The sequence below is a fragment of the Vipera berus genome (genome assembly GCF_964194415.1).
Source record: "Vipera berus genome assembly, chromosome: 1".
In the NCBI taxonomy this organism is placed as follows: domain Eukaryota; kingdom Metazoa; phylum Chordata; class Lepidosauria; order Squamata; family Viperidae; genus Vipera; species Vipera berus.
The window spans coordinates 129,822,717-129,842,219 of record NC_138202.1 but is presented as its reverse complement, the minus strand read 5'-3'; the positions used below and the strand labels follow the sequence as shown (position 1 = coordinate 129,842,219).

General features: G+C 38.2%; 1 protein-coding gene across 1 annotated transcript in view; it reads left to right on the top strand.

Moving 5' to 3' along the window:
- CLASP1 (cytoplasmic linker associated protein 1) overlaps positions 1–19,503 on the top strand; it is a 226,423-nt gene that overhangs the window by 60,345 nt on the left and 146,575 nt on the right. The window contains exons 3-8 of the mRNA XM_081312924.1: positions 4,899–4,977; positions 7,560–7,663; positions 9,123–9,214; positions 9,321–9,396; positions 18,133–18,230; positions 19,216–19,283. Of these exons, the coding sequence (XP_081169050.1) occupies positions 4,899–4,977; positions 7,560–7,663; positions 9,123–9,214; positions 9,321–9,396; positions 18,133–18,230; positions 19,216–19,283 (517 nt within the window). The remainder of the gene's footprint in view (positions 1–4,898; positions 4,978–7,559; positions 7,664–9,122; positions 9,215–9,320; positions 9,397–18,132; positions 18,231–19,215; positions 19,284–19,503) is intronic.

Here is a 19,503-nt window from a genome sequence, read left to right as displayed (position 1 = left end):
GATCCTGTGGCGTCCCTGATGCCAGGGGACCAAATCAAAACGCACGCACATACACTCTCTCTGCTGATTTTTAGTAGTAAGCTGAGCAACTGTGGTACAGGACCTTGAATTCCCTACCCTCAAAACTGCCCCAACTAAATAAACCTCATCAACAGTGAGGGAGCTAGCAAGATCCACAAAGGAGCATCAAAAACTCATCCCTCAGGGTAATCCGGTTGGCTCCCGACCTTCGCTCCTTCCAACGTGATCTAAAAACCTATTTGATATTGAAACATACAGGAATAATGATGTAAAGAATGAGAGACTTGTCAATTCATGTTTGAAATGTCTTTCTTTAAATGCATAGAATGGGCAGCTGTAAGCAGGTTCTTATGATGGTTGTAAGTCACTTGTTTGAGAACTGAAAGGGCAGGTAGCCTATGTTATGTATGTACGTATTTATGTATTAAATTTTATTTCTGTAGTTGTCATCTCAACATTCTATTCTGCTTCCTTGCAAAGTGGATCACTCTTGATTCCCCTTGCCAGAAATGCAGAGTTCACAGCAGGTGGCAGCCTCATGCCAAAAGTGGATGTATCTCAAAAAAGCTAAGCATGATTGGCTCTGGTTAGCATTTGGATAGGAGACCACCACCACGAGATTCGGAAGATTAAGCTAGACTGGGAATGAAGAATAATCTCAGAAGGCGGCTGATTTGAACACTTCCATATTGCGTAGTTGCCAGGAATTCAGTTTGACTTAAGGGGAGGCTTTCCCTAAAAAGACAGCCAGTTTAGTTATAGTAGTTAAAGGCACTTGATTAGAAACAAGTGCAACACATTTCCTCTTATATTGCTGTCTGGGGGAGTAGGGGGGGGAGTCAGGGGAAGTCTTAAATTTTCCACTTTGCTAGTTTGGGTTTCAGCCAGTTGGGTGTGGTGTCATGACACCAGACTAGAAACTGGGAGACCATTGAATTCCTCCCTTAGGCCCAAAGCCAGTTGGGTGACCTTGGGCCAGTCATTCTTTCAGCCCTGGGTAGGAGGCAAGGGCAAGGCTGAAAAACCCTGCCAAGAAAATCTCAGGGACTTGTCTAGGCACACTCACCAGTCAACCCTGCTAAGCTTGTAAGCTGCCCTGAGTCTTCGGAGAAGGGCGGGATATAAATGGAATTAAAATAAAAAAATAAAATAAAACACTGACTCCCCAGATTTTACCCAAGGGAGGAGGATTGGTCCAAGGCTGATAAAACAGCTGAAAACAAAGCACAACACTGCTTTAGCTTTCTTGATCTTCATGTCCCTGCAAATGCTAACAGAGTGAAGGAGTGGGGAAGAAACCACCTGCCTTCCTTAACCATCTATTAATGTCTTTACAGGCAACTTTTTGCTGATTTGTCCGATGCTTTTGGTAATTGAAGACACTACATTGAATAGGTGGAAGGAGCCATTTTGAAAAGGGCTTTGTTTGGAATTTGAATCTCTCAAATCTGGATTTTATTGTTAAATAGTACCTGTGGAAAGGACTAACTTGAGTGCGATTGCTTTGGGATGCAGAAAGTTAAAAATATATACTCAAAAAAACCCTCACAGCACGGCTTGTTCGTTCTGGGTCTTACCGAGTAATCTCTAGCGCCACCCAGTGGCAGCCAATGGAAACGCAGCATCAGTTACTCTGCGGTGACGCTTACGAGTACAGTTCACAGAGAATCAATCCCGTCTAGTAGAAAATACGAGTAACATTGTTTACTGACGTTTGTACCCGCTGGGGGTTCATTTGAAATAAGGTTCCAAAAATTGCACCTCATTTGGGGAGCGAGCCCCAAGGATGCCGATGTGTTGTGTAGGTGTTAGCAGTACTGTCCTCACTAGACGTTCATTGAACAGTAGCGCAACCCCAAGACAAGGATGGTTGAGAGAGGCGGCGCAGGCGGCAGTCTGGGGAAGTAGGCGGGAAATCCAATGAGGTTATAGTGAGGCGCGACCCTCGTTTGTTTGCTCAGACTGCTTTATGTAGGCGGCGTGTTGCTTAACCTCGCTTGCGAAGTATTTGCAAAGCGAGCAGCTTTTCGGTCCCTCTCTTCGTGAGTTTGGAGGTTACCCAAGATGCCTTGCAGGAGTCGCTTTGCATAGTGGGCGGTGATACGACTATACATAGCGGGGAGGCGGTCTTAAGCTTCGAAGCAATATCTTCCGTTTTGCGAAGATGTTGCTTTGGCGCGCCTGCCCGGCGAGGGGGAGAAGTTTACTCTTCGCTTCCTCTTTAGGGTTGTTTAGACTGCATGCCTGTACGTGTGTGTCATCGGGTTTAGGACTTTGTTGATATTTTTTTTTCCTTTTTACTTGAAGCCCTTCAGAATGGTACAGATCAGCTTTCTCCATACGGACGCAACCCCACTTCATTAGACTGCAACTTCCGCAAAGGAGGATTGTGGGAGGTGTAGTCCAGTGCCCTTGAAAGGCACAGGCATGAGGAAGGCTGCCCTAGCTGGGTAAGCTTCCTGTAACAGAAAAGCTCTGCAGGTAAATTCTTTCTGTGTTTGGAGTTTAGTGTGCAGTTGGAGGCTATTTATCTCTGAATTCTGCAGCAAGTAATATAATAATGTAATATAAAGTTGGAAGAGACCTTGGAGGTCATCTAGTCCAACCCCCTGCTCAGGCAGGAAACCCTATACCATTTCAGGCAAATGGCTGTCCAGTCTGGGAAGTACATAAACTTGGTACTTAAAGGTTTTCTAAAATATATATTAGGTTTGCTTCATTTCACGATGCTTCACGCAAAACGCTTCTCCAGTCTCGTTCCTTGCAGATCTGTTGTGGCTGCAAATCCAAGAGTGCTTAGCTTTGTAGTTAGAAGATTTTTGCAGGAGAGGGGTAAAGGCTGTTTTAAAATTATAGTTTTGTAGGATTTAGGTTTTCTCTTTCTTTTTCTTTTGGCTTTTAACTTAGTATTTTTAAAAAGTAATTTTGGGAAAGTTTGCATCTTACCCTTCCTATGTTGTTGTTATTAGTTGCAAAGTCGTGTCTGACCCATCGCGACCCCATGGACAACATTCCTCCAGGCCTTCCTGTCCTCTACCATCTTCTGGAGTCCATTTAAGCTCACGCCTACTGCTTCAGTGACTCCATCCAGCCACCTCATTCTCTGTCGTCTTCTTCTTCTCTTGCCCTCAATCTTTCCCAGCATTAGGCTCTTCTCCAGTGAGTCCTTCCTTCTCATTAGGTGGCCAAAGTATTTGAGTTTCAAACCCTTCATGTGTAGCATAAGTTATTTTTCTCTGACCCTTTAATTTAAATTTGAGGGTGTTTTACATGTAAACCAATATATTCATAGTAATTGTATTAAAGGTGTCAAGAATTGGAATAAGTTAAATGCAAATACTGCATTATTGGTCTTTCCTCCTCTCCACCTTGTTTTAAGTATGTATTTGAAGTATGTATTCAAAATCCATAATTCATTTACTAAATTTATATGTTGCCCAATTCTCAATGATTCTAATCCCTTGGATAGTCATAAATGTACTGCCCACATAAGGATCCCCCTAAGACATCAATATGGCTTTGATAACATCTTGAAAGATTATTAATAAAGAATGCTAACTGGATATTATTTTAAATAACATTCATTGAAGATGAATACATTGTTTTATTACTGCTATGGTACCATATGATATCATTTTCAAAATGTAATAAGTTTGATAAACATGTCAACAACTTTCACTTATGCAATATTTGGCCCAGGGGTTTTTGTAACTATTAATGTTAATTTGCTTACTAATAACTTCTAGGTTACAAAATGGTGCATCTTCAGTATGGTTTGATTTGCCATTTTATATATTTCAAATAATGCGCCTCTCTCCTCACTTGCTTGTCTTAAACCAGTATTGGTAACTTTTATGGAAATTAATCTTTTGACTTGCAGCTGTTCCACTTATTTGCATTTTCCTGAGCTATTGCATAGACATTGGCTAGGTTTCCTGAATCACAACTAAGAGAAACCACAAACAAAATCCAACACTACATAACCAGCCCTCATTCCTCCACTCTTCTGTCAGGACTTACAATGTGGGTTAATTAATCCATAATAAACTACCAAGCTTAAAAACTTTAATATCACTCTGTAATCTAGAATCCTGAACCCACCATTTAAGTATATGGGAAGCAAGGACAGAATTAGCAATAGAACATTTACTCTCCTGAGCAAAGTTGGATTAACTAAATAGAGGATTTACTCCAATGAAGGTGCATAGCATCAGAGGGGACATGAGTTTCTGCCCATCTTAAGTCATTGAATTGTTTATTTGTTTATTTATTTCAATAAGGTAAAGGTAAAGGTTCCCCCGCACATGCGTGCTAGTCATTTCCAACTCTCATCTCTGTTTCAAAGCCAAAGAGCCAGCACTTGTCCGAGGACGTCTCCGTGGTCATGTGGCTGGCATGACTAGACGCCAAAGGCGCACGGAACGCTGTTACCTTCCCACCATAGTGGTCCCTATTTTTCTACTTGCATTTTTACGTGCTTTCGAACTGCTAGGTTGGCAGAAGCTGGAACAAGTAACAGGCGCTCACTCTGTTACGCGGCACTCGGGATTCGACCCACCAAACTGCCGACCTTCTGATCGACAAGCTCAGCGTCCTAACCCACTGAGCCACCGCGTCCCTATTTCAATAGCAGTTGCCTAATTGCAGTCTCATCTGCAATATTGGTTACCTAGAGAAGACTCCAGATCCCTTTAAACATCCAAATGAAGTTTGTGCAACTTTTAACATCCTTCTGTTTGGGAGTTATGAGAGCCCATTCCTTTAATATTCTTTTTAATACCTAGGTTGCGTATTAACACTTTCATATTCATGTTTTTTTCCCATACTCAGAGATTGCATCTTTTTTTAACTCTTTTTGTTTGTTTGTGTGTTTTCAGGTTGTCCTGCTGGGCTTGGACATCTTATCTGCACTGGTGTCACGGCTTCAAGATAGATTTAAAGCTCAAATTGGCACAGGTGAGGTAACTGGGGCCAAGGGATAGGCTGCTGTGTTAAACAGGGTGTACTGTCTTTGTTGACTTTCCCTCAAATTAGGTTTATTTCATGATGAAACTAAGGATCATGTGTATGAGCCAGCTTGTTCTTAACTAGTTAGTTAGAACTAACAGCAACCAGCAATAATTTTAAAAAAATCAGAAACTTTGCCACTGATATGAAGATAGAAATTACTTTGCGTTGTAATAGTGTTAGATACAAAAACGGCATAATTATTTTGTTTTTACAGTTTTCCCTGAGGAACAGGCTGGGTTCATACAATATACTAACCTAAAATGCAGTTAGATCAGGGGTGTCAAACTGCCAGCCTGCGGGCCAGATGCATCATAGCAAAACCGCGCCCACCCCATTGCCGGCAATGCCAAAAAAGTCGTGATACGTCGTGACATGTCACGTGACGTTGCGAGTTTGACACCCCTGAGTTAGATGGTTCAGGATGCAGTGGGAATCCAACTTTAATATCACAATGTGTTTTTAGTACATTGTGTGAAATAGGCCACTATGTTAAGCCATAATATGGCTTGCTTATTTGGCTAAATATGTCATAGGAATACAGCAATTGTCTGAACCCTGATTTAGGGTTTAGTAGGTGGTGTGAACTCAGCAACAAAAAGTGTGCCCTAGAGTTTGCAGTCCAAAGCTTGATGATTCTGTTTAATGGCATCACATTATAATAGTAAATATATTTATATCTGCTTCTATCTGCATTGTTGGGGCAAGGAGAAGAAGGAAAGAGACTCTTTCTTGCAGAGTGTGCAAAACATTAAAAAATATGGGCACACTGTCGATTGGGAAAAAGATGGAAAAGGAATTAAGTTTGTAATCAAAGAATCCAGCTAAAAATCCAGGCTCATATTCTCTTTTCAAACTTTTTTTTGTCTCATAGTTTAGAGGTTAAATCTTTGTATGTCACTTTTAAAGTAGAGATGATTATATCTTGAATGCTACAAGCACTTGAATGAAATTATAGACTGTGCACCAATCACGCTAATACTAGTTTTCAGCTGATTGGATAATATACCTTTGAGCTTTGTACAGGACATTGGGAAGTCATGAAGAGTCAGTCTGGTGTAGTGCAGGGATGTCAAACTCACCACGTCACACGACATGCTGTGATGTATTACAACTTTTCCCCCCTTGCTGGAGCTGGGGTGGGTGTGGCTTCCGCATGACGCATCCGCATCCGGCAGTTTGACACCCCTGGTGTAGTGGTTAAGGTGCTGCCCTAGAAACCAGAAGATTGTGAGTTCTAATCCTACCTTAGCTGTGACAAAACCCACCTCACATGGTTCTTGTTGTAAGGAAAATAGGAGGAAAAGGTGGCATTTGATATGTTCTCTGCCCTGAGTTATTTATATAAAAAAAATAAAGGCAGGATAAAAAAAAATCTAAAAAAGTCAGTACCTGTGAAAGATTCTCATATATGTGTGATGATACTGAATTATTATTTACATTCACAGTAGAGATTGCTGAACCTTTAAGGACTCTTACACATAAGATACATAAATATACAATCAAATAAAAGTGTAAAATAAGTGTTCACAAACTGATGAAAGCATAGAATTAAATGAAACTTATCAAATCAAAATGCCTTCTGAAAAAGCTCATAAAGCAGTCAGGTGGGCATAAAAAAGGAGCATTTCTCCTTATGTTCCCTAAAGGAAACCTACTAATAGTTTCTTGAAGGTAGGCTGAACTAGTCAAGGCAATTCCAATGAATGAATCTACTCATGCGAATAATTAGTAGCGAGTTATTTAGGTTTTTAAAAGTTAATGCCAGGACTTTAAATTGTACCCAGGAGCCTATTAGCAACCAACGCAGGTCCCACAACATTGGGTATAATGTATTCCCACTGGCAAACACTGGTCAGCATAACAGACTACTGCACTCTGAACTAATTGCATTCTTCCGTGTGATCTTCAGAGACAGCCCCAGGTACTGTGTGTTTCAGTAATCTGAGCAAGTGGTGAAAATGAGGACATGAGCCACTGTAGCAAAATCTTACCACCTCAGGGTCACAACTGATGCACCAGCAGAAGCTGGAAAAACACGCCTCTCCCCCCCCCCCCCCGAAACATAGTCTCCAACTGCTATTGTAGCAGGATCCATGAGTCCCAAAGAGTCTCATGTCACTGATTAACATTAACGTAAATATGACTGGTTGCCAAGTGCCTAAAATGCAGTCACGTGACTGCTGGTGTGTGTGTGGCATTGAGGATGGGTTGTAAATAACTTTGGGGGGTTTCAAATGATAGTTAGGTGACTGGTCATTAAGCAAAGTCTGCTTGTATTTGGTAGCAGCAACCATTAATACAATGCTTGAAAATTAATATGATTGGACATACTTGGAAAGTTTGCAGCATATACAAACATCATAATGGCAGGGCAACCTTTTTTGCAGCCTGTGTCTGTTTCTTCTATAAAAGCAGCTTACCAAAACACCATCCGAGGCATTTGGGTAGACATATTTTAGTGTTGATCTGAAATGCCAACTCTGTTTTTCTGAATCCTCCTTTGTGACTGCCTTTCTTTTTGTCTCCAGTGTTACCTAGTCTAATGGACAGACTGGGAGATTCAAAAGACTCCGTACGAGAGCAGGATCAGGCCCTGCTGTTAAAAATCATGGAGCAAGCTGCTAGTCCCCAGGTGAGCTCTTGGAAATGTACAGCAGTCAGGCAAACCTATGGTACCTGCTCCAAGAAAACCTTTCACAAGAGGATTCAATTCGTATTGAACATTTTTATTATGCTTAATAAACTCTATTGTTCAAATAGGTAGTATTGGGAAGCCAGCAGAGCAGTAGCAGGATTTATATCAGTGCCGAAAATATCCTTCATTGAAGGGACCAAGAACATTATAATCACGAATTTTTTTATGATGTGATAAAGCTGGAGCATGTAGCTAACCTGTGTATTTGGTCAGAGTATTTGTGCTCCTTTTTTAAATCAGAGTAAGCCGGAATTGAAGCATACTTTTTGGAGGTACCAAAAAGAACAAAACAGGCACAGAGGAGTGGAGATAGGGAGGGAGCGAAGCTGGTTAGATCTCAGTCCTTGAACATAAAGTTTCTATTTATAATCTATGCAGAGCAATATTTAAGAAGATCCTCAACCTCCACCCTTTATGTTCAAAAGTCTACTTTGCATTACTTTCAACCGATTAACACCAGAAACAACAGTAAATATATTTTAAGAACTCTGAGAAAAAGTCAGTAATTTAGCTGCCATAGTTCCATAGCTACAGGTAGTCTTCAACTTACCACCCTAATTGAGGGAGGAATTATGGTTGTAAATTGTGCTGGTTGTTAAGTGTGTCATCACTTGACCTGATTTTATTACCTTTTTTGCACTGGTCATTAAGTGAACACCACAGTCCTTAAGCAAACCAATCAAACTGATTATTTTTAAAGTAGCAGGATGACTTTTTCCATGGAGAACATGTTATTGTTGTCGTTTTTTGCTCATTAGTATTTATTAGTTCCTCAGGCTATGTGTCTTTTCCTTTAAATGTTGTAATAGATAAGACTTTATATTAAAATGTGCTAATGAAATTCAACCATTTGCCATGAAAAAGTTGTGTCATGTTGTAGGAATATTCTATGTCTACAGAATAGGGATTAGGATGTACTTGAGATTGTAACAATAGGTTGCCTGTGCTTCAAAACGTCTGAATAAAATTATACATTATGAAGTATTTTATGTATAAATAATATATGTTTAGCATTCTGTCAGAGCAATGGAATCTTATACAAGATATTTTTAATTACCTTGCTTTGATGTTCAAAACATAACTTTTTAGAGCCTTTATATGTGGATAAGATAGGAAGCCAGCCAAAATAATATAATGAGGCCATATCAGTATACTCCCACCCAGTAAAAATAAATTTCTAAAATATTTTTCAATAGTTAAATTAGTTGCACTTGCCCATGCTGCCTTCGTTCATTTATGCATCCATTAATTTATGCATCCGCACGTGCACATTATGTGTGCAACCCTGTCACACTTCCTTATCTTGTGACAATAGGATATTCAGGATCAAGCAGATGCAACTGATCTTGGTTTAGGGTGTTTTCCCTCCCCTTACTTTCTTATATTTATGTGACAGTACGTGTGGGACAGAATTTTGGGAGGATTCAAACACAAGAATTTCCGGACAAGAGAAGGAATTTGCCTCTGCCTTATTGCAACTCTTAATGCGTAAGTTGGACTATTATGCCTAATTTATACCTGCCTTCAGTTGCTTTGAAAAATACTTTAGTTGATACGTTGCTTGCTTTCTTTTTCTCTTCTTCCTCTGTTTTAGATCTGGAGCTCAGAGTTTAACCTTGAGCAAGATTGTGCCCCATATATGTAACTTACTTGGTGACCCAAACAGCCAGGTGAGTATTTAATGCTCTACATTTGCTTACTTATATCCTTCCTGGAGAAGAATATCTGTGCTAGAGGCTTTATTTTATGAGACGTGGTGGTGCAGTGGTTAGAATGCAGTACTGCAGGCTACTTCTGCTGACTGCCAGCTGTCAGCAGTTCAGCAGTTCCAATCTCACCAGGCTCAAGGTTGACTCAGCCTTCCATCCTCCTGAGGTCGGTAAAATGAGGAGCCACATTGTTGGAGGGCAATATGCTGACTCTGTAAACCTCTTAAGAGAGGGCTGTAAAGCACAGTGAAGAAGTATATAAGTCTAAGTGCTATTGCTATTTGTATTTTATTTTGTTTCAAAGCTTTACCACACCGTATTCATGTGGCCAGGAAAGTTTTAACTTTTTTTTAATTATTGATAGCAGATGCCTATGCATTTTAAAATATGCATCATTATCTTTAAGCAGTAACTCCTTATGGAAACTCTCTTTTCTGGGACTCACATGACTACTACACCACAATTCCAGGAAAACATGCAACTAATTTAAGACCTGTTGACAGATATTATGCAAAATCGTAAGGTTGAATAACCTCAGGGGCCATTTGAAACAGGGTCATATATAATTTTGGAGTGTCTGTTGTAACTTTGAACGTTGGTTAAGTCAACTATCGTACCTCAAGGACTACCAGTATTGCACTGAAATTGTAAGCTTAAGTTAATCCCCCCTTTTTAGTATGAGATCAGCTTTTCTGCTCATACTGTGTACCTTTCAAAAGGATGCTGAGACATTTGCAATGCATATTTTGACTGCTGCAGCTGATTCATAGATTGAAGACTGCTTTGTATGAAAGCTTATGTGTGAATAGACAATAAAAAGAATGGTTGAATTTGTTGGCTCTCTTCTTCCATCCTATTTTCATTTCCTAATTACTAATCCTATGCTTTAATGAACCAAATTATTAAAACAGTGTCGCTAATGTGACAAAATAATGTTTTTTCAGCCTGATGTTGAAACCTTTAAGAAATATCAGGAGGTCATATGAATAGCAGAGAGGTTATGTGGACACTCTAGATATAAATATTTCTTCTAAATCATTTTTAAATTAGCTACTGTCCTAACAAATACTGAAGAGCAACTGTTATTAGAGTATAAAGAGGAAGGTTTCCATTGTTTTACAGGTATTTTTCTCTTTTTCTTGGTATGGTGTAACTAATCTTTCCCAAAAATGTAGACATTTCCTAATTATTCCTTATCTTAATCCTTTTGAGCATGAGTTACACATGGTACTTTAAGCCATGTTCTTTGCAAAAATCTTGTTATTCTCCTGATCAGGCCAGAAAACCAAGATAGAATTGTACCAGTTCCGATCCATATATAATTAGAAATGAACCTAATTATTAATGGATGTGAACTGGTCTAAAAATAGTTCAGTCAATTTAATAATTGGAGTTTACTGAAAGCGATAGATAATTCAAATCTTATCAGAGCATAATCTATCTTTCACTAATTGCTGTAAAGCCACATTGTCCTGTTAATTGCAATATATCCATCATTTTGGGAAACTAGTGTTCCACAATTTCATCTGGAACAGTTCACACTGCTTCTGGATTTGTGGATTTAATCTTAGAAACTGCCAGACAGGCTTGGAGTGGTATAATTTGGGAGGAAATTTGGTGTAGTCTGAAAAGATAGCAGTATTCTTATTTCTAGTTGAAACAAAGTTGAAAAGAACATTGATTTTTAGATTGGTTTGCTTTTGAATAATTGTTTGGGATTTTTCTTTGAGGTTTTTTTCTTTGTTCTTTTAAATGATTTATACCTTAAAGCAGGGATGTCAAACTGCCGGCCCGCAGGTCGGACGCGTCATCCAGAAGTCGTGTCCACCCCATTGCCGGCAATGGCAAAACCGTCCTGATATGTTGCGTGATGTCATGTGACGTCGTGAGTTTGACATGCCTGCCTTAAAGGATTATCTAGTATTAAAACTTTGCTTTCAATATTTAAATGATATTTAATGTATTTCAGACCTTTACTGTATTATTCCATTTCCTAATTTTTATCATGATTTTTCACCTTCTGCTTTCCTTCTTCATATAATAATTGTGCTGTAAGAAAAAAAAATGCAGTTATCTTCATTCACTACTCTTAGAATGGATGCCAGGATTAAAATATTGTAGGCAAGCATTCCAATGCCTTTGAGTTTCTAATTTCTTTCTGCAAAGAGTTCCATGTTGCTCAGATAATTCATTTGAGTAGAAAGCTTAATATAGGACTAAAAAGTAAACGCCACATCATAAACTTTATTATGTATCATAAAAATCACTGTTAAGAAAATCCAGCCAAACCTTGGCCATGTTTTTGTATATTGATCTGGCTCTTAGCAGGTGTGCCTAAGCCAGGGGTGTCAAACTCAATTTCATTGAGGGCCGCATCAGCATTGAGATTGCCCTCAAGGGGGCGGGTGGGTAAGGCCAGGGTAGGCGTGGCCTACTGGGTGGGCGTGGGTAGAGTGCATATGGCTTACTGGTGGGTGTGGCCAGCTCTACATCGTTCGCATCAAGGGTGCCTATGGGGGCCTGGGCAGGAGTGGGACAGATCTGAGGGTCTCTGGCAGAAGGAGGGTCTCTGGGCCAGGGCCAAGGCAGTGGGGGCCGTTCCCTCACTGTTTCCAGGATGGCTTCGCGGGCCACATGAAACCACTTCGCGGGCCGGATCCGGCCCCCGGGCCTTGTGTTTGACATGTCTGGCCTAAGCTCTCTTTCAGGGCCATCATGAATTTTATTATTGAATTTTAATTGTATAAAATAAGGTAATTGGGATGCCTCTTTTATGCTGTTCTATATTATTGTAACCTACCCAGAAAATCGGAATTGGTCATTGTAAAAAAGCTTTTGATATGTACACCAATGAATAGTTCCACCTAAATTACATAGAATCAGTGTTTTGCTTCTGGGACTTACTTTATTGATGTTTAAATGATAAAAAATAAACTTGCATACTTGTTTTAATTAAATACATTTTTTATTTTTCTCTTAATCTGCCATGAAATCTATGATGATTAACTAAACATCAAGTATTGAATGATTTTATTAAAGACATAGTTCCCTGTTTATGTGTGATAACTCAAAATTTATTTAGAACTGCTTTGTCCAGCTTGGTACTTTCTATATGTACTGAGTATTGGCCAAGATGGCAGAGAATTTTAGAAACTGTAGCCCAAACCAATCAGGAAGACACCAAGTTGAAAGAAACTGACTTAGAATGATATTTTAAATCACTATCTTTTTTCCTCCAATTTTCCTGCAGGAGAGGGAATAAACCAGATGCCTCATGTTCTTGCTGTAAGGCAAATTAGTTGCTGGGTTGTTCAAAGGAAATGCTAGTGACTGTGACAAAAAAATGTACATTTAGGTTTTCTCCTTTTATCACTTCTGTAGTGCTGCTCTTCTGAATGCAAATAACCCTCTTTCATGGGTAATTCTTCACTAATACTTGGCTCTCTGGAGATGGGGCCAACAGCATGGTCTTATTCTTTGGTAGTCCTCTTAAATACATTTTTTCATCTATATACAAAAAATGTCTGTTTATCTGCCTTTTTGTTTATTTCTTTTGGGGAATGAGATGGGGCTACTTGTGAAGTATTGGAATTGCTCAGGGATCCTGAGTTGATTCTTCCTATCCCAGGGCATGGGTGTAATACATAAGGCCAGTAGTGGAAGTCCAGGTTCCAGAACCTTTGCCTATCAGCAGTTGTACCCTTGAACAGTGACAGTTGGGAAAAATTTACATACATACACGCGCGTACGTATGTACGCACGTACGTACGTACGTACGTATGTTTGGCCCTCCTGTGATCATTCCTTTCCTCAAGATGATAGGGCAGTCTATTGGCAAAGCCTTACTTCCCTTTAGTCTTGCAACACAGTGGCTTACCCGTGGTTACCATGGAGACAAAAAGAGCTTTCAGCCATGATAGGCCAGATAGGTGGAAGAACAGCATGGAAGGACCGTTTGGGATGAGGATAGAGGCCTAGTGAGGATGGCTGGCAGGATGAGTATGATTTGTGAGAAAGAAGAATGGAGGATTAATTAGAAAAGTTTGCACCTTTGTGAGAGAAAAATACAGAAGAGGAAAGTATTTTCTAGAAATGCTGTTGTTAATGTCTGGATGTGTATGTGTGTTCTCCCTAGGTCAGTTTTGGATTTTAACTTCTTTTTAAACTGGAACTTCCCTTCTGAATCAGTATTTGATGCTGATCAAAGATAGGTGGCCACATTGACCTATTATGACATCATTTGTAAGGCCATTCAAATTATATTTTCATTATAACCACCTTATTTATTTATCAAATTTCTACACCACCCATCTCACCTCTGTGATCTTCTAGTGTATTAGAGGTCCTTGTGGTGCAGAATTCAAAAGTTCAACTTAAGAAAAACTATTCTACATTTTTTAAAAGTGCTTTTTTAAAAAAGTGAGATTAAATGCTTTAGATTAGGGCCTTGAGTCTGAAGCGGATGCCAAATCTGACGCAGTGTATATTGACCAAGATTCCTCCTATGAATAGTTCACTTCTTTTGATTTTATTTATCTTATTTATTTAAATTTATTGGCAGTCTAACTCCAATGTAATCTGGGAAGTACACAAAACTAGAAAAAACATAAAAACAGCTAAAAAGATTAAATAAGATGGATAGTATGGACTAAATTAATAAATCAAATTGGTTTTAACTATTGGCTGAATAAGTTATTTTGGCCTCCTTCACACTTAACTAATATAAGTCTAGATTTACAAACCACTATGGCTGGGTTCTTGCATCATGCCAAAAGAAAATCAAAAGCCAAGCTTGTTGCTGTTCAGCATGATAAATTATTTTGCTTTTGTCTTAGTCTACTTTCCCTTAATTCTCATTCTCCCTATTTAAAAAACCAAGTAATATTATTTCTTGTATCTAGAAAAGGTAGGAAATCCAAAGCTGCCTGTAAAATTTAGAAAAGCCAGATTTTCTTTTTAGTATGAACTTTTAAAAGATTGTTTAACACTTTCTTCCATTAATCATGATGGCAAGAAACATGTTTATTTATCTTGCAGGTTTACTGTAAATATATTGACAAAAGTAATCTGCACATACTGATAGAAGAGAAACAGAGTTGGATTCCTCTAATAACAATCTGCTGCAGTGGTACACTGATTTTGGAGGAGGATATTTTCCTTCTCTAGGAATATACTTTGATTCCATGTTAATGCTAAGGGAAAATGTGGTCCTTTTTATTAATGTACTAATCTCTGCATTTTTGTTGTTATCTATGGCTAGCAAACCATAGGGCATAAGGGTATAAGGCTGGAAGGGTTGAAATGTGATCAGTTATGCTAGAGACTGTACTGAAAGTCGGATAGTTAATTGTATGCCCATACAAATTACCATAAAGCTAGCCAGATGAGTCTTTTGCAGCAACACATTGCAAAATGTCTTGTGGCACCTTATATATGCCATATTTATTACTACAGATACTTTCTTGGATTGTGATCTCCTTAGGCAGTTCCAGCTTGTCTACTAATCTGCTCTGATGTTATTTCTCAAAGCCTTCAGAAATGGTCTCCCTAATTGGATGAATAATGATGACATTCTCTTTGACACTTTTAGTTTTTTTGCTTCCACATTAAGTTGTGGAAAAAAGATGCTTTGCCAGAAACATTCACTGTTTTAATACTGTTGTTATCTGCTTTGCCTACTCATTTAAATAGAAGATAAAATAATCCATGGATGGATAAATAGTAGATTGTGATTTTCTGTGTTGTGTGAGCCCATCCAGTTATGATTGATTTAATGGTTAAAATAATGAGTTTTATGAATAGACATTATTGAAACATAAGGAGAAGATATCTTTTCTTGTCAAGAAATATTGAAACATACAAACACATTGATTACTCAATGACATTTTCTTTAACTGGAAAATTGGCCATGGTGTTTGAAGCCAGTTGGCTTGTTTCAGCAATTGTTTTTTTCTGCAAGAAGTGCAGTTGTTAGCTTTGTGTTGTTTCACCACAACATCAAACCATGATGTGCTTTCTGAACAGTGCCCTTATAGACAGGAGAGATGATGTGGGGAAATGGTAGTGGGGAGAGCCACTATAACCTGGTTCTCAGGTAAGCAGGAAATAAATCCCAATAAAAACTTAAGAAGTCATGAGCATCTCCCTCCCTTTTTATTTCCATTTTAACTCTATACAAAATATGTACACAGAATTCAAAGCAAACCTCGGCTGCCTAAATATGCAGACCTATCCATGTTTATAATTAACTTGTTTAAAATTGGTTGCAACTGGTTTTAAAACGTTTCTAGTTCAATTGTATGAATGAACCTGCTTCTATGTAAGGTTGAAGTCAAGAAGACCCTTAATATCAAGAGGGAGGAAAAAGTGGAGGAGGTGAGAAGGCTATAGGAATTTGGTCCTACTTGTAAAAGTAATTTTAAGTATTAGTTTAGGGTAATATGAAAAGTGGGCCTTTGTGTAAGCTATCTGTAAGAGCTAAGGTCAGTTGATGGATATAGAAATAGATCTGTAAAATTCACTTTGTTTTCTGTCCTTTGGCTTTAGAAGGAAATATAAATAATTAAGTGCTGTCAATAAAGAAAAGTATTTGTAGCTCAGGGTTGAAATAAGGGGTCCTTGGTTCTCTCCCAGGTTCTCTCCCAAGGACCTCTCAATGAAGTACTGTCTCTTTTAATTCAACTCTTATAGAAATGAGGATGTGCTTGGGACCTGTATCATTACATACTTTGAATATGCACCATGATATGGCTGAAATGGTTTATTCAGAAGGAAACTTAACTCTGCATTACCCCTAAAAGTGCAAGAATTGTAGTACATCAATGCCTTAGGAGAATTTCTTACAAAATAATCTAGGTTTTGTAGTCCTCGGCTTACAACTATAATGGAATCTGTTTGTCATGGTCATAGGTTGTAATGGTCGTAAAGTAAGCTGATTATGTGACCAACCTGATTTTAATGACTTTTTTGCAATGGTCGTTAAGTGAGCGCAGTAGCTGTAAAGCATCTGTCCTAGTTCTTAAGCAAGCAATACGGTCATTATGTGAACCAGTTGTTTGCTATGGGCATGCTTTTGCTGAAAACCAGAAGTAAATGCCATTTTCAGCAAAACTGTCATAAAAAACGATCACATAATCACAGATGCTGGAAACAGACACAAATGCAACCTTTTGCCCAGCCCCCAAAGTTTGGTTGTGTGACATCTGTCAGAACTTCAAATCTGGATCATAAGTAGCCCCCTGGTAGGTCTGTTGTAACTTTGAACAGTCATTAAGTGACCGGTCATTAATCATGAACTACATGTATAGAAATTATTTTCCAATAAGCTATAATATAGCAAGCCAGGCTATTAGCGTGAATTACACTAAGCTTTTAAGAATCTTGGGTTCCTTCAGAAGAATTTTGAAAGCTCGTGCTTTTGTTTAATTATGATTTGTTGTCTGGATATCATTGGGAGTACTGATTTACACTAACTATGGCCATTTCAAAGAAGCTAAATGAAGATGAACCTATTGGGACTTCTAAAGCCAAATGTCTTGAAATTAACTATAGCTATTTTTAATCATAAATTGATGTCTATTCAGCGTGGTATGGGAAACTGCCTTATGCTGACTCTTAAGATCAACTGATAAAACTCTAGTTTGATATCTTGCATTTGCTGATAATACCTTTGTAGAATTTATACTAGCCCTACATAGAGATTCTGAAAATAGAATCCATTTCTTCAGGCAGAATTATGTGCTTTATTCTCAGCTATGGCCCCTCCCTTGGATATACTAGCTATAATATGAGGTGGCTGTTAAGGTGTTAGATTAGAAGCAGAAAGACCCAAATTCAAGTTATTTTCAGGCATGGAATGTCACTGGATGATTTTTGGCCAGTTAAATCTTTCTCAATTTACTCTGTTTCACAGGATTGTTGATGTGGAGGAAAACATGGGAGGGGTGAGGACTATATACATTGTCTTGAGCTCTTTGAAGGAAAGGCAGAATATAAACCTATTAAATAAATGGGGATTACTGTCACATTCACATACTTTGCAATGGAAGTGGTATAGTGGAATTCCTAGAAAAAGAATTTCAGTCCAAAGTTCTATCGGAGGTTTCAATCATAACCGTACTAGGTGTTTCTGTGAATTTTGAAATTGCCGTTTCTAAGACATTGTATTCTCTTGTTCTGGCATAGCAGGCGATGCCTTAGGCGATGCTTGTATGTCACATGGGGGTCATTAAATAATAATGCGGTAAAAGTGCTATGCTAGGTCTGCAAGCATCATCCTATAGCCAAAAGTGTGCAACTTCCAAATCATCAATTTGTGCTTTGGTAAAATGGCTAAGCATGTAGATCACGGGCTATGTATGGTTGCACAAGCCACAAAGTGAAACTTCAGTTATAGTGGAGCAGTTTAATATTAAATGGTTTCAGCTAAAGGAAAAATACCAAAGTCTGACCTGAGTTCAAATCATACAGGATACCAAAGTAAGTTTAATTACTTTCAGCTTTATTGGTTCATAACATTTGGAAATGAAGAGTACGTTTGCCAAGAAATAGAGAAAGTCTGCAAAAGTTTCCTTAAGCTAGCCATGCCTTGCAATTTGACTCTTTGGTTTTGACAGTGTATAGAGCAATATCATTGCTTTTTCTTTATGCAGCTGAACATATACAAATATTTTCCTTTTGTTATTCTTTAATGATTAGGTTCGTGATGCAGCAATAAATAGTCTTGTAGAAATCTACAGACATGTAGGTGAACGTGTAAGAGCTGATCTTAGCAAAAAGGGATTGCCACAGTCTCGGTGAGTGAAAAGCTTCTCTTTCTGAGTTTTGTTCGTTTGTTAGGTTTTGAAGTCCAGTTGTGTTTTTAAAAAAAATCAGATTATTGTGAGGATTTGGCAACTCTCAGTTATGATACTCTCTTACAAATAATAAGATTAAAACACAACATATTCCGAATTAGTGGCATTTTATACGTGTATGTTCCTGGAAAATGTATGTGCATAGTCTTCAATGTACAGCCATAATTGAGTCCACAATTTTGGTCGTAAGTTGTGATGGTTATAAAGCAGGTCACCACATGACTAAGACTTAGTTTTATAACATTATGGCAGTCTTTAAGCAAAACAAGACAATTGTAAAGTGAATCCATTGTTTGCTATAGGACAGTTTTTCCTGGAAACCAGAAATAAACACCAGTTTCCACAAAAATATCATAAATTGCCAGTGTATGTGAGCCAGTTATCAAGGGCCCAAAATGTGGTCATGTAACCACAGGGGGGGGTCCTGGATGTTGAAAGTTTGGGCCATAAATAGTTTTATTTGGGTCCATTGTCCATCAATAAATGACCAATTATAAGTTGAGGACTACCTGTATTTTTTGTTTCAGTAAATTAAAACTAAGACTGAAGAACGGACTAAATTTTCTCGAAGTAAGAGGGATATAGTTCAATTTATGTACAAGTTAGAAATTCCATAGTTTTTTTTAAAAATTAGCCTCTTTTTTGTTTTCATTTTGTTGTTGTTGTTGCGAAGTCGTGTCCGACCCATTGCGACCCCATGGACAACGTTCTCCCAGGCCTTCCTGTCCTCTACCATCTTCTGGAGTCCATTTAGGCTCACGCCTACTGCTTCAGTGTTGTTTTCATTTACATTTAATTAAAAAGAGAAAAAGAAGGACTTAAAATTAGAAACACAAATGTGCCTTAATTAGAAACACAAATGTGCCTTATTTGGTTGTCATTTAAGTGCTGCCAAAATCATTATTCTTCATTTTTTTCCAACCAGGCTGAACATCATTTTTACAAAATTTGATGAAGTCCAGAAATCAGGCACCATGATTCAAGGAGCTGGTGGTGAGTAGTAGTGTTTTTTTCCAAATAAGATTAAATCAGTGTTGTAAAGTCTTTAAAATTTGTTTTACATTTTCTTTTATTCCTTAAACTATGAGGATCATGCTTTTCTAATTTAGCATATTACTTCTGGAGGAACATTTCATTATATATATAGACACTTTTATTAATAAATAAATAAATAAATAAATATATTTATATATAAATATAAATATATAAGTAA